General features: G+C 45.3%; 1 protein-coding gene across 10 annotated transcripts in view; it reads left to right on the forward strand.

The window, feature by feature from the left end:
• TENM3 (teneurin transmembrane protein 3) overlaps window positions 1–15,794 on the forward strand; it is a 1,816,466-nt gene that overhangs the window by 1,783,599 nt on the left and 17,073 nt on the right. For all 10 annotated transcript variants that reach the window (XM_036894289.2, XM_057505071.1, XM_036894291.2 and 7 more), the window contains 2 exons: window positions 10,668–10,843; window positions 12,163–12,398. In XM_036894289.2, the coding sequence (XP_036750184.1) occupies window positions 10,668–10,843; window positions 12,163–12,398 (412 nt within the window). The remainder of the gene's footprint in view (window positions 1–10,667; window positions 10,844–12,162; window positions 12,399–15,794) is intronic.

A 15,794-nucleotide genomic window follows, 5' to 3' on the forward strand; every position in this document is an offset into this window, starting at 1 on the left:
CAGTACTGCGTATGTAAGTTAGACCCTATAAGGGTACTTGGCAATTTCCTAAAGAAGGGATGTGAGATATTTGACCATGGTCAGTGTTTTACCAAAACCACAAGGAGATTGAGAAAAATAACCACCATTCCCAACTGAAAAGCACCCATTTTCTGTACCTCTGATGACACCGGTCCCTGGCGCTGATACAGGCTCTATCTTCATCTTCCTGTACAAATACCTTGCAAAGAGAAATTAAACTTTTCAGCCCAAATTCCCATTTGTATGTGTCCAGCTTTCTAGCTAGCCTAATATTTTAAAAGGATCAAGGTTAAAACCTTACAGAATAAGGAAAGGTAGAGGAAGACCTGGAATCAGTTGATTTGTCTACAGAGGTGCTGGTTCCTACCCAAGAAATTTTAAAAGGACTGAGCTCAAATTGCTTCCCTTACCTGTCTTAGTGTTATTACTTGTTTTCTTAGTACAAACTTAAGTTGACCATTAGGGTGTCACAGGATGTGATGCGGCTGTGAGTGCAGAATGAAATGTGGAAGTGTTGTATAAAATGCAAACGATTTAATTATCTTTGTGGCTCCCCCAACTCCTGGAATGGTGCAAAGCATAGAGAACTCTCCCAGTAGCTATGTGTTGAATGAAACCAAAGATGCAGAAGTGTGAATATTTATTTATAGAGAATGTCTGATAGAAACTTAGCTGGCTCTTGCCAAGCCTCCATTGCCAGAGCACCCCATAAACGCTCACTTGCTGTCTGAGACCATTTGGACAAATCTCTGCCTATGGTGAATTGCTGAAAGTATCAACACTTCTCATTCTTTGTTGCTGATTTTTTTAATGTACCCCCTGTTGCCTGTTTACTCACTTTCTTCTGCTTTATAAAATAAGGACATCCTGAGTTGATCTCATCATTAAAATAATTAACAAAATAATATGACTTCATATCGATAGCCCTTGCTTCTGAAACGTTGGCTGGTGCAAAGGAGCAGACAGAAACTATGTCCCCTGCAAATGCAGTTAAAGTATATTGTTGGACTTGGTATCAGAAAGAATGATTGGAGGAAAAGAAAACCTGATTCCCAAATTGAGATTCTTATCAGTCACCAATAAAATAGGCAGAGTGCGTTTTTAGGGTGCACAGATAGTTTCCAGACAACAAGCGCCTTCGCTTCAAAGATCAGAGATACCGCTTTCTCGTTGGCAGCAGTGCCCTTCCATGGTACTTGTAATCATTATGCCCCTTATTATGATTCCTTGAGAAATGGCCAGTAATATTAAACATGCCACTGTTTGATGTGATAGGAAAGCCGTAGACATGTTAGATCATTATAACTCAGCTCTGTAACCTCTGAATTAGGCTAATATGTTCTGTGAATTGAATAATTACTCATTACTGGTGTACAAAGCCATTGTCTAAGGCCTCCCCCTTCACTTAGGATTAGGGCCTGTTCCATATGCTGTTCTTCATACCATTTAAAAACAATTCTCACACAATACGATTCTTTAGCCAGAGTAATTCCAGGGAGACCAAAAAGATCTCACCAGCTAAAAATGTATTATTTTTAAAAGTTCATAACCAAATCCAAACCGTGTTCTTACACCTGAATGCACACAAAAGCAAATCCAGTGTATTGAATTGGGCACTAGAATAAGTAATGCAATAGTAAATGGCATTTCATAGTTCTCTCTGCTTGCTTACCCCCATGAAATACCAACCGTGTGGGCATATCTAGAGGCTCTTCTGTCTGGTTATAGACGACAACATGAAAAAAAGCCTATGCATTTTGGCTGATGCGTACATCCACACCACCAGGCTGGTGGCAGTTTTCTATCTTGGGACTCTGATTTTTGGGGGCTGTATATTTGTGGAGCTGATTCTGTGATCTTCCGTGAGCCATATTCAGATTTACAGAGCAAATAAATGAGTTTCAGCTTTTACACGTTTATGTAGGTATATATGGGTCTCCAGCTTCTCATTTGGGTGCTTTATTGTCCCTCATTCCAGCTTAGCAATTTCAGAATGAGCTTCTGAACCGTTGCTTTATAATGAACTTAACTCTGCGCCTGTGGCAGACCCACAGCTCTTGCTGACATCAGTCCTGACGCTCTGGGGGAGCGCTGAAGGAGGGGCCTCAGAGGGGGAGAGACGTGCGTGCAAAGAGCACTTGTACCACCGATTCAGAACAGGGCACAGAAAGCACAGATAGTTTAGAAACCTTGATGAGCGTGATTCCAAATGAGGAAGAAAATATGTCCAGTCCCGTGGACACTGAATCACGTCCAAATAGCCTGAAGTCTGTGCCCTGTTAGGTTCCCCTTCTGTGTGTGTCACTGTGATAGTCTGTGATGTTAGAAGAATCCCAGGGGCATCTGACACAGGACGCAAGTGTAGAATGACCTTCCTCCTATAGGCAGGCACCTGACACCCAACACTAACGCCGCCAACACCACGTTTCCTTGTTATTTCTGTCAGAAGCAGCATTAGAAATGAAGCAGCACATTGCATAAACACCTATCTAAAAGTGGTCCTCCTTCCCCCTCTTTATGTTTTCCTTTTTTTTTTTATTACTCTCTTCATGGAAGAAAACATATGGGACGTGAAGAATGATTTTTAAGAGATTTTTATCAGCAGATCAGTTAAAATCATAGGAAAATGCTACAGTGGATTCCCATTTTTGCTATTTTGTTTAATCGTTTAATAATTTTGCTTTAAATTTTTAACCAGATTGGGTATTCCCAGGGACATCAGTAAAAAATGTGTAGGCAATTGAATACTGTGGCTGCTGTACATCTCAAACATTAACCTGATCACTGCCGAGACGGCACTTTTATTAATACTTGACTTAACGCGATTCTCCTGCAGCCTGCTTTTAAGAAATAAATAGCTCTGTCCAGGTTTCAGAGCAGGAGAAGGAAACAGGAAAATTGTATATTGTTCAGATTATTGGGGGAAAAAAATCCTAGAAAAAATAAAAGCAGATTAGCCAGATTTTCTCAGTCTCAGTACGTAATATAAAATGTCTCAGGTTTTCTCAGTATTATTTGCAGTGTATGGATAGGTACAAGGCTACGTTAACCCCTTCAGTGTGTTCCGCTTGGCAAATTCATGTTCTCGATGGCCTAAACTGCCCCATAATGGCTCAAGAGTGAGTAAATGTAGCTTCCGGAAGAGTGCGGGTCCCCCTTGAATTACGTAACTGTCTAAATTAGATCGATGATCTGATAGCCTCTCCTATCTGCGCGTCAGCAACCTCCATTACACAGTGATTAGCAAATGATTTACCCCAAGATTGAGTTATATAAACTAGGCATTTTAAAGGATTGCCTGTGTGGGGTGGCCCTTCCGTCTGGGTCACCAGAGCTCTGATAAAGGGGTTTGATAGGGAGGCAACCTGGTCAATCTGGCAACAGAAGGGTGGCTTTAATGCGGAAAAGCAGAAGGCTGAAAACAGGGTGGAGAGGGAGTCAGGAGACAGGAATTGTGCTTGCAGAATGAAGGCCTGAACCCGGGCTGGGCATAGACATTACAGGGCAGGAGGTAGGTGAATGATCAGGATGGAAGACAGGAGGGAGAAAGCCTCCCAGCACAGTGGCCTAGTGGGGAGGGAAATGCGGGGAAGAGTCAAGCTGCAAACAGACAACTTGGAATTAAAGAATTTGAGGTTATCATAGTACCGTCCGGCATGTGGTCAGAAATGGCTGGTCAGAAGTTAGGAGAAGCCGGTTCTGGAGAAGGGGACGTGACAGCCGCGGAAAGAACTGAAACCGTGGGCATGAATGAAATCCCACTGATAAGGGATGTAGACCCAGTTACGAGGGGAAAATGTGAGAATATGTGCATTCGCAGACGGAAGTTTTCTGTGGCTTAACAATAAAGACAACACCGTGTTAATGCGCCAGGGTCCACTTTCTGCTCCTGGGTGCCGGGCCACTCATTGTTTTGAAACTTCCCAATCCGCGCTCCCTTTGTACATTACATTACCCTCTGTGGGGGTTTTTTTTCCCCTTTCTCTTCTCTCTTTAGCCCCTTAACTGCCCAAGTTTGGCCGTTCCTCTGCTTTGCGTTACTCCTTGCGCCCTGTATAGTATTCGTTTTCTTTCAAAGCTCGCGCATACGCATTTTAGTCTGAATATTGTTTCACCTTAGATTCTGAATCAGTCCACTGCTGCTATTGTTTTTCCTTCCGGTTCTTCGGTATCCACCTCAGTTTTCCAAATCCTGGACATTTCCCTACCTACTCGGTCACCCCGGTTAGTTGGAACAAGGGCCAGAATGCAGAGGAAGACAGGAAGGGTGGGTTTGTCCTCTGAGCACCTCCAGGCCTCGCGGGCTGACCCAGGAGGATGAAGGCATACAGAGTTCTGCCTTACTATTCCAAGATTCTTGGAAGCCCACGTTTCCCTTGACACCAGCTGTCTCGCAAGTCTGCAGTTCAAGACCTGCGCAAGACCTGGTAATCTCAACAAATAAGATGTGTCCTGCTCAAGTCAACCTTCTTCACTCAATAAGCCACTTTTCTAAAAAAAGACTTACATTTGATCCTTCTCTTAATGGAGGCTAACAGAGAACCTCTCAAGCCCCAAGGGGAATTAGTTCTGGAATGTCCCAACTGGGAAGAGCCTTTGCTTCGCGGCCTGTGAATTTCAGAACAGGGCGTCATCATTGGGTCACTTTTCCTGAGTTCGGTCTCTGAAGAGTATGTCCCATCCGTGACCGTCTGTCCCATTGCTTGAGGTTCATAAAAAGGGCCGTATCAGAGACATGAGGAAGGAAAGGTGGGCTCTGTGCTGTTCTGAACTCATTATCTGGGGTGTTTGGAAAGACAGTAAAGACTTGATGGAAGACATTGTCCTTTTTGGTTTTATGGGGCAAAGCTCTGGTCTGAATTTGTCCCATCAGCAGGACCTGCGAAGGAGACATGACAGCAGCAAAGAAATTTAAGTAGACACGGACCACCTCTCCCCCTCCCTGTACAATTCCCGCCCTTCCTCATCAAGCTCCTTCTAGCGCTGGATACAAAAAGTCATTTAAAATAATACTTCCTGCTGTCTTTCTTATTTTGCACTTTCCCCATCATTTTTTGGTATAATATGCATGTAGCAGTCAACCAAGTACAGATGAACCCGTGACTTAGGAGTTGGTTGATTGCTCTGCTTACCTAAGAGATGGAAGCATTTTACATTTTCATTCCAGAACCTGATTTCGGAGGATTTCTTACAACGTTGCCACTGAAATCAAAGAAATTATGATTTGTCTATGAGATAATTATCGCAATACAGAACCCTCAGACTCATGCCTAGAACACTTGAACGTAAATTCTTTCTGTAGTAGTGCTGCAAATCGTCCCTTAGGATTCTCAGTTGGTCCACCATGAGAAGCTTAAATCAGGGTGTGTTCCGTTTTTGCTGTCCGTGCGCGTCCTCCGTCAGGAATGAGGGCCGAGGAATGATGTGTGCATGCGTGTTTGTTATGATCGGACTGGTGATCTTGTTCTGCTTCACCACAAAGACACACAACCGTTTGTAACACATCAGTATTGTGAAAAAAGCTTAACCATAACACACAGCCAGGTGGAGGGGAGGTTGGGGGTTTTACTGGCGGTTAAAACTATGGAAGGAAATTTCAACTTAGGAAACTCCAGTAGCTGGAAGCAAAGATCTTCCCTCTGGGTAACGGGAACTAGGGGAGAAAGGCAGGTAAGGGAGCCAGTCACCCCTCCACTGCAAGCCAGAAAGCAGATGGGTGCTCCCCGCTGAGCAGCTTTCCCAGTAGGCTTCTTGTGAGATGGCCCTGGGGAGGCCGCAGCCGGGACCACAGTTGAACATTTACCCCGTCCCAAGACCTCTACACTAGCATTTCCTGCTGTCTTGCTCTCTCAGAACAGGTCAAGTTTTGACTGGAGAAATGAGTCAGTGGTAACACACAGTTGGCTGGCTCTCATCCAGGCTTCCATAGGTGAAGGGAAGGTGGCTTTGAAAGAGGAACATCACCAACATTATGCGAATAAATACATACGTCTGTCTCATCTTTGAGACCCACCAGCCCCCCATCAGGTTGAATTACAAGCCTGCCGTTGGCGCAGGGTGTAAACATCCCACCCCTGGAAGGAACCCCAGCTCACCAGGGTGGCATTTGCTCCTCTTCTCTGGTTTACTTGCCTCTCTACAGCCCTATTCTGATTTACGCAGGTTTTTCTAAAAAGCAGAGGGTAATTTTAAAAGGTCACATTTGATGAGAGAGGTCATTCTATGGGGAAACACTGAAGTCAACAGACATTCCATCGAGTTGTAAAGGCAGTTGCAGGGCCTGCAGATTGCTTCCGCTTGGATACGTTTGCAGTATCAATAGTCTATTGACTGTTGGCGACAGTCTGAGTCAGGCAGTTTTTCTCTCAGTTGAGGAGCCACTGACGATGATGTTCAAGCAGAAAAGTCTTCGAATCATGGTGTTTCAGAGGATGAATCTGGTATCCGTGAATATGCGGACAGGCAAAAAGACGAGTTTTTAAATCTCGGGCAGCCGTAAGAATAGGGAGATAAATATCTGAGGTATTACAAAGGAGAAAAGGAAGAATTGGGGTCTTTCATGTCTGTAAGGGAGGGGGAGAGAGAACTTCACGTCAGGAGGAACACAGCATTTTCTACTGAGAATGGCTGAAGCTGTGACTCTGGGGCATTCGCTGATAATCCCACTGCTTAGGAAACTTAAAAAGAGATTTAAAAATATTCCACAAAGGCTAAAACAGCAAGTCTAGGCAGAAGTGCGCACAGAACTAAAGACAAACAAATAGATAAACATCAAATAAGGGCCTCCCATCAGTGATCAAGCAGAAGGTCATTAAGAGCCTAAGGGAGCTGGGCTTTGCCAGCAAGAGCCCTTTGTGAACAGGGGGCAGTCGGAGCGAAAACAAGGTGCTGTGTCACCAATCTGAAGCTGTGAGGCTGAGACCAGAGGGGTGGGGTGGAGAGCGTGAAACTGATGTTCTATTCAAATTCCCTAGAGCCTCGTGCATTGTAAATTCAAAAGGCTAATAAAAGAAAACTACATCTCAAATACACAAGCCGGGCAGGGCTAGTTCACCACCAGTGCCAAGCAACATTAAGTAGAGCCACAAAGTTGCACAGAAGCAGAAGATATGTCCAGAGGCATGTATTTGATGGGCAAGCCTTTTTGGTATCTAGGGTCAGAGCGTTGCAGAGGACAGTTGGATGTCTGCAGGTGCGTTGTTTTCTACTTCTGTCGAGGTTCACCTGTCGTTTCTGAAAGCAGCTCAGTGTCGCCCTTGACTACTTATTTTCTCGCGCTTCCTTATCCAGGGCCCTCTGGCAATTTTAATGTCTCCCATCCGTCTGGTTTTCATTTCTCTTGACATAGGTGTCAATCTGTGGAAAAGTTATCGCCGATCCACCCTGAAATGAAAAAAAAAAACAAAATAGTGATGTGGAGAATCTGTTCACAAAACTTTATTCCTTTTAAAGAACTGTCTGTGACCCTGAAGTTGGTCCTTACTATCTGTCGTTTGTTCATATGGCCTTTATGAAGTGATGGAGGTAACAGGTGGTGGCTCTTTATTTAAAAGCCCTGTGTTGGCCCCTGATTTTTCCCCTGGTTTGTAAAAGCAGTGCGTCTGGGAAGCAGTCACTGCCCGGCCTGTCACCTCGCCCCAGGCTCCTTGGGCACGGCCACCCCCTCAGCCTGGTTGCTGCCTTGCTCGCCTTATGACTGTCAGCTCCCCGTGGTCCCCAGGGGGTCCCCTGCCCGAGGCCTCCTGCCACCCGGCCTCGGCCCCTATGTGGCCCTTCTGCTTCACGAGCACCCCTGCCCGCTGACCTTGGCCTCACCTTTGCTGTTGTCCTGCGGGGACGCCCCACCTCGCGCCTGACCAGCCTCAGTTGGAGTCTGTTTGGGGGCTGGGCTCAGGTCCCCCTGAGGGGGCCATCCCTCGCTCATCCAGCACAGTGACACTGTCCCTTCTCTCTGCACTGCGGGTGTTCTGGTGATCAGAGCCATACCCACGGCCTCGCTTTCCAGAGCTGTTGGCGACACGTATTACCTCTGTTCACTGCTGGCCTTCCTGTGCTCTCCGTAGCCACACACCTCTCAGTGTCACGTGCACATAAAGCTTACAGGACTATGGAGGCAGGTTAGGTGCAAGTTCTGAGGCCCTGAACGCCCTAGCAGTTTTCCCAGCCTGCCTTGTGCTGGCAGGGCTGAAGTCCTGCTGATGTCTGACCTTGACTCAGCCACAACTCAAAGGCACAGTTCACAGTTTCCAGAGCTAAACTGTGGAGCTGGGCCCCTAAGACCCCAGCTTAACACTGCATCATTCTGGGTGACCTATGAAGGTTACTTGTATTTTTATTTCCCAAAGAACTAAGGCTAATCGGTGAGGGTCAGGACGTGCCACATACCGAGCTCACGGCAGTGTGCCCCACATCTCGGGATAGGAAGGGCCTGCCCGGCAGGACATGGACCGCGTGGCTAAGCCAGTGACAGAGCAGAGGCCGAGGTTGGAGAAACGCTTTCTGCAGGAGAAAGGTGATGTTCCTGATTTAGATTGAGTGGAGCTAGAAAACATAAAGCAGCAAAAGGGTCGGAAAAGGGCAGGCAAGTGACAGCGGCAAGAATGAATCAGCAAAGGGCTTGCAGGCGGCATCGTCTGCTAAAGCTATAGTTCTCCACTTTAAATAGGCACCGCGATTTCCGGAGGGCTCACGGACCCCGGGTCCAGTACATGAAGGTCCCACTCATGGCCCAGTCATGAGATGCGGTGAGAAGCCGATCAGGTCACCTGGCCACATCCTGGTTTCATTGTTCCAACTGTAAAATGGGGAGAAATAACGCAGTACTGAACTCCCTCTCATATAGGAGCATTCAGAAGGATGTGTGTTTCTTAAAAACACAATATGTTCTGCACCTCGTATTATGATAAATATAAACCGATACAAGAATTATGTCCAGGCTAAGATGGAGCTTGAGGCTGGTTTTGTCAATAATTCTGTATAAATAAACCTCTGCATGTTTGTTTCTTCAAGAGCAAGAATTCCTTCAAAAAAGCAAAGACGGCCATAAACCAGGTTAGGTCTCTTTCACTGATGCCGTGACCTGCTGGGGGCATCTGGGTTGGTTGGGGCAGGAAGGACTCTGCTTTCTAGTTCAGCTCTGCCTTTTACAGGCCCAAACAATGGCATTTCATTGTTTCTTGCTGAGTGCCCATTCCTGCCTCTGGCCAAGCAGCACGGCGAACTGTCAGATCAAGTCAGTCAGACCCATCATCTGGCTGATACTGTCCCCACCGAATTAATGGGATCCACTCCTCGTAGGCCCTGAGCAGACGTCGGCCCCTCTCCTGCCTCCCCCATGAAATTGCCCCAAGCTCTGTCTTCCCTGTTACCTAGAATCTTCTCCTAATTACTAACCACATTTTTCAAAGCTAATTTTAGACTCTAAAAGTGGTCCTTTATTCCAAAATGCCATTTCAGTACTTTTTCTACCTTTTTTTCTCCTGTTGCCCCAAAGGTACACATATTATTCGGATCCTCTCCACTTCTTTTTCCTCCCCTGCAAACGTAGGCCTTTTTTCACTGGTAAGATTCTGCCTCTGCTAGTTCTGCACCTGGGCTTATTTTAAGGAGGACAGGGTTCAGATCTCCACTGCGTTCAGACCTTTTATTAATGAAGTGGCTTTAGTACCTACCTGGAATCCCATCTTGGTTATATTATTGTCTCAAGAAGTCCCTACTTTTTCATCCAGAACTGGCTTTCTTTTTTTCTTTCTTCAGACCACATTGTCACTTTCTAAATTTTTGCTGGTGTTGCCACAAATAGAAAAGTCTCCAAAAACCCAATTCTGTAGTAAAATGTTTTATCTCTTACACATTTACAATTATAGGACAGTTTTGTCATATATATCCTAACGCTTAAATTATAAGTTTCTTATGTGCTTAAAAAGTAAATGTGTACTAAAAGAGCAAATAATCATTAAATGTTGGAAAATATTACCTCTCATTTCAGTAAACATAATGATAGCATTATTCAAGATATCACCCATCCCTACAATGCCAGTGTAGACAAGATAGATTATCACGACCCCAACCAGCATTTCAGTCCCAACTTACGAGTATAAAGTATCTCAATCACTGAGAAAGAAGAAAGTCTTTAAAAGGCTTTATCTTACTAATTTGTTGCAGGTACCTCAAGATACCTAAAGAATATCTTTACATATGCAAATACAAACATGTATGTATATAGACTGTTTTACAACATTATATATACATTCGTTGTGCATTTGCCATAGAGGGCATGTTCGTAAAAGCCTTAAAATTGATATAACAGAGAATTAAATCTACTTTGCGGAAAATATGGGGGAATACTAAGGAATTTAATATCGGCAAACATGTTCCCTTTGAAATAGCAAATTAGACGTGCAGGAGGATTTTGGTCACACTTCAAAGAATAATGTGCTGAGATGAAGAGCTATTCTGTTTACTCTCGCTCTCACCGGTGAGGTTTTTCTGTGTTAAACCAGGCTTTTGATTACTTCAAAGCATGTTTGAAGTCCTCACGCTGCGTAGCTCATGCACAAAGACAATTCCAAATTGGTGCAGCTCATTTTGCTGTGCATTTTATTTGTAAGTAAGAAGCATCTGCAGTTAATGCCTCTTTTACTCAGTTATGACAGTGAAGGTCGTCTGACAAATGTTACATTTCCAACCGGAGTGGTTACAAACCTTCATGGAGACATGGACAAGGCCATCACAGTGGACATCGAGTCATCCAGCCGAGAGGAAGATGTCAGCATCACTTCAAATTTGTCCTCAATTGATTCTTTCTACACCATGGTCCAAGGTAAACACAAAAGCTTAATTTTAAAATGACAATTTTTAAAATACCACGAGCACCCAGATGGAATGTGGCAACCCCCATTTTCTAAGATGAACGAGCAAATGTGCAAATATAAATCTCTAGAGATACCAGTGGAATTGTCTCATGTCTACGTGTAAGGTTTTTTAGTTCCATATACATATTTTTTAAGTCACATAATATATAAAACTGTGTTAACTGAGAAATGTTTGACGGAGTCCTTTTTTTCACTCCCATTTAATAAAACAACTCTTCACGTCCATCATCAGACCCTTCGTGGGGCATCTGCTACATTTTCCAGAGCATGTAGCCCTCACTGCCCTGGGAGTACAGGAGGTTGAGGCAGAGCACGTTCTGAATCTGTGCGTGGTGCCGTTTCTGAATTTGCATATGATGCAATCACTGGAAGTTTTATGCCAAATTCCAAGTGCCCATTTATGTAATAGCTGGACTTTCAGTTTTCTCATTCAGTCCATTGACTTACATATCCAGTAGCTCCATGATGGAACCTCCTGCTCTATTTCTTCTGACATAATCTTGAGAAAGTCTGTTTACGATGACGATTATAATCGTGAAGTCATGGCTCTAAGACTAATCACTAAGCCGGAGGCACACTTCTGCGACCCATGAGGTTAGCAGTTCTGTCAGGTCGGCTGTACCATCATCTGAACTTAGTACTGCTCGAATTCATTTCTTCCCCAAATGGTCCTGTGTTATTCCAAAGTGTAAATTTGAGGCAGTAGCCTACAACGTGAGAGGGATTCTGCACAAAATACAACATGACTTTCTTTTTATTAAGTCAGTGGCAGGGGGGATATCACCTTATATTTTTGGTATACAAGGTGTAGATGCTAAGGCTTTTCCAGAGCTCTCTGATGAAGGGCACAGGGATGGGGGGAGGGGAGGGGGGCCCTCTAAGGCCCTGGTGGTGACATCCAGCCTCCTAAAAGAGCACATACTTTGCTCTGTGCAGATCGCTGACTGCACATTCCATGGAAGGAGCCCTCATTTACGTCATCAGGCAGATAAGAAAAGGAGACCCAGGGAAGTGGAGAAGTGTATAAATTCCCCCCTACCCCCCAGTTTGCCTTTTTTGCCATCAGCCAATCTTGTCACTGCATGAAATGCAGGAAATCGAAGTTGTTTTTTGATAATCTCTAAAAGGACATCATTAAGTATGTTTTATTTCCTTACAGATGAAATTCAGTCAATGTTTTAGAAATGTATATCACTTTCTAACCGCGCAGTCAACCCAGTGTCTAATCCACATCTGTGGTTCATGTTTTCTGCTGCTTGTTTTCCAGATCAGTTGAGAAACAGCTACCAGATCGGCTACGACGGCTCCCTGAGGATCATCTCTGCCAGCGGCCTGGACTCGCACTATCAGACGGAGCCCCATGTCCTGGCGGGCACCGCTAACCCGACGGTGGCCAAGAGGAACATGACTCTGCCCGGCGACAACGGTCAGAACGTGGTGGAATGGAGGTTCCGGAAAGAACAGGCCCAAGGAAAAGTCAACGTCTTTGGCAGAAAGCTTAGGGTGAGTACGTGTCAGAGGGGAGGCAACGGCAGCCCAGTCCTCCGCGCAGCACAGGTGAGCTGTCCCGAGGGCGGGCCTCGGATTCACCTCCTGCCATTCTGCCCAGCGCCACGTTCGCTGCTGCATCTTACCGTAGAGCATGGGTCACATCCACCGGCCCCCAAGCCGTTAGATCACTCACAGCAGAGGCCAGGTATCTGAGAAAAGGGTTTTTGCAACATATCTGTGACGAGAAATAAATTCTTCCCTGGGAAATTAGGAAGTTGCGTGGAGCACGATCCCAAACAGCCTGGGTGTCAGCTGAGTCTTGTCCTGCTCCTGTCGTCCTAGTGACTGTATACGTTTCCTTCATCTGCTCAGTGAGGAGCGATGGCTTCCTGACATGGTGTGTGGAGAAGTCAGATGGGCTTCAGCAGGGAACATTTTCTGAATCATAAATATGTACATCGAAAGAGGTGGGCTGGCCATTGAGAAGCAGATTCTTTCTTTGCATTCTCAGTATTTTTCAAGTATAGTTTGGGTGTGAATGTCAGAATCTAACTGCTGCCTCCTTATTATTGATCTGCATTGTTTTTTATGTGGAATACGATGATGTTTCTGATTGTGCTAGTGTAATTGATGTTTGCAAAATGTTCTCTGCATCACTTTGTTGGGTGATTTTGTTCCTCCCTGTCACACTACGGCCCAAGTATATCTAGAAAGCAAGCTGTGATCTGTGACAGCTGACACGGATTAGGCACTAAAATACAGGTTAGGAGAAACCACCTTCAGACTATAAACTGACCCTGACTCATTCTTCCTATTAAGACTTTAGTCTATCAGATAAATGTAGATAACTGTTCCTAAAATTATTTCCTTTGCCATTTTAACAAAAAGTTATCTAAAATCAAGGAGAGAGAACAAAACATGGAGAATACTATTAATGTCCTTTTCTCTGCTCCCAAAATGGTTAAACTACTTTTATAATATGTATTATAATAGAATATATATTGTCTCTGGCTATTTTTCCAAGAAATAGAAATGAAGTAAAACAAGAATCACTGGATCAAATATAGACTGTGTCCAATTCACAGATTATGTTCCGATTCTACTTCTACTGCTGGGCAGGTGTTTGCTGCTCCACACGCATGTTGTTCTGGAGCCCACGTGTGTGCTCCCACCTCACCCATATCCCAGGCTGTGCGACATGCCCACAGCTTCACGCTCCCCGGATCAAGAGTTCTGGAAGGCAGGCGGGAGAGGAGGTGGGCAGGAGGTGGCGAGAGGAATGAGAAGCCACGTGGCAGAGCTCTGGAGGAGGAGCGAGGTCGGGGCTGAAGGTACAGCGGTGGGCAGGGAGGCAAGCTCCGAGCGTGTCCAGGTCACCGTAGGGTCTCAGTCTGTTGTCAGCACAGACTCCAGCTCCTGCCCTTTCCTCTACACAGTCTAGGAATCAGCAGCCGCCTGCATCCCTGCCTTATGCCTCCACTTAGTTCTTCCCAGCACCCTGCTTCACTGGGCCACCGCAAACTGCAAGCTAGTTCACAGGCCTTTTCAGCTCTCCCTAAGGCAGACGTAATGTACATGTGCACACATACACTTGTGCATGCACACGCATGAGTCATGCCTGTTTGCACACACAGGGCTTACTTTATCAAAAGACACAAAGACACCATTCACATCTGCGCCCCTCATTCTGCACCCCAAGGAAGACAAAGCACTGAAACGGAATTCAAAAAATAGGGGTTCCAGATGAGGCTGTACTCTTTACCAATAATAAACCTTATGGGAAAATACTAACAGCTCTAAACCTCGTTTTCCTTATCTATGTCATTATATCCAGATTATGTTATAATAATATTATCTAAACAGTATCAGAACATTATGACTTAACATAGACGTGATAGATAGATACATAGATACATAGATATAGATAGATAGATAATAGGTAGATGATAGATGATGGGTAGATAGATGATAGATAGGCAGGCATACAGACAGACAGACAGACATGGCTGTATTGTGGATAAATAAAATGTACCCACCCCTGCCTCTGTTTCGCACAATGTTACAGAATCAAATGAGACCCTGTGAAGGTACTTTGAGAATAAAAGGCATGATTACATACTGCCCAGTCCTAACCCAGGATCTCAGTCCCATGCACCCCCTGGCGTGTGCCCACAGAACAGGGGGGCAGGAAGGAGCTGGGAGCACACAGCGTAAGGAGATGTCCGTGCAAAGGAAAGAAAAGCTGGACCTTTGTTGGCCCACAAACTTGACCACACACCGTTGCTCCCTCTTGCTTGCCACTGGCAGTGTCGCAGCGAATGCTTTTTCCTTTGTAACACTGCTTTTCAGGCATCAAAAGAAATTAGGAAGAGGGGAAATCCAGTGTTCAGTCTCTGGTTCTCTGCCTGATTCCAAATGGCGAGCAAACCACGCTTTGGGGAAGAAGAGACCCGCACACACGGGCACGGGTGCTAGGTTCTTTCTAAATCGCCGAACCACGATGCCTCAGCGAGACATTTCAGAAAACGTACTATTTTAAATGGCCTGTTCAGTCACAGGGAAAGGAGGTTTCCAGCTGGTACGTGTGATTGCTCTCACAGAGACAGCGCCGAGAGCACAAGGGAGGGTTTCTTACTTTCAAGATAAGATTGGATGTGCCGGCTCTGACTGCTAATTTCAGCCCTCTGTGGATTCCGAGAGGGAATTCTAGGGAGAGAGTGATGACGTGAAAATCTGGTTTAAGGACTGGACCTGGAGTCGGCTGAAATAGGGGAGAGGGGCGTGAGGAGGAAGAGCTGGGGCCAGCCCGCGAGCCGAAGCAGCCGGAGAAGCGGCCACGGGCCCCGCAGTCTTTCCTGGGACGGACAGCGTCTCCTCTCTCGCCTTTCAGCGTTTCCTCGCAGAAAGTCCTTTACATTTTGGAATTATTGACCTGAATTTAGCTATCTGCCTGACACCAAGGGAACGCTCAAATATTTATTCAATGAATGAAATGAGGAAGAGCCAACCTTATAATACAGATTATTTCACTGCCTCTACATCTGCCTCAGAGAGAAGCTGTGTGGAGAGCGCATCCTTGCAAATGTTTGACTGCTATAAACAAACCCAGCATTAGATGTAATAGATCGCATCGGTCTGACACTAGATAAAATGGATTGCATCGATGTAACAGCTGTAACACTAGACATAGTCCTTTAAAATACAAAAAGCAAGGAATGGAAAAGGAAAAACCATACAAGAAACTAGCAACGTGAGAAGCTTTTTCTGTGAGACGGTGCCTTAAGGGAAGAGGCGTGGATGCAGGAGGGAATCACCAGAAAATGGAATCGTGAAAGACATGAGGGACATCACAGCAGAAAGAATATTAACAGTCCCATGGCTTCCTTGTTTGTGGCTAAATTTTTTTAA

The sequence above is a fragment of the Manis pentadactyla genome, chromosome 7 (assembly GCF_030020395.1).
Source record: "Manis pentadactyla isolate mManPen7 chromosome 7, mManPen7.hap1, whole genome shotgun sequence".
Lineage (NCBI taxonomy): Eukaryota > Metazoa > Chordata > Mammalia > Pholidota > Manidae > Manis > Manis pentadactyla.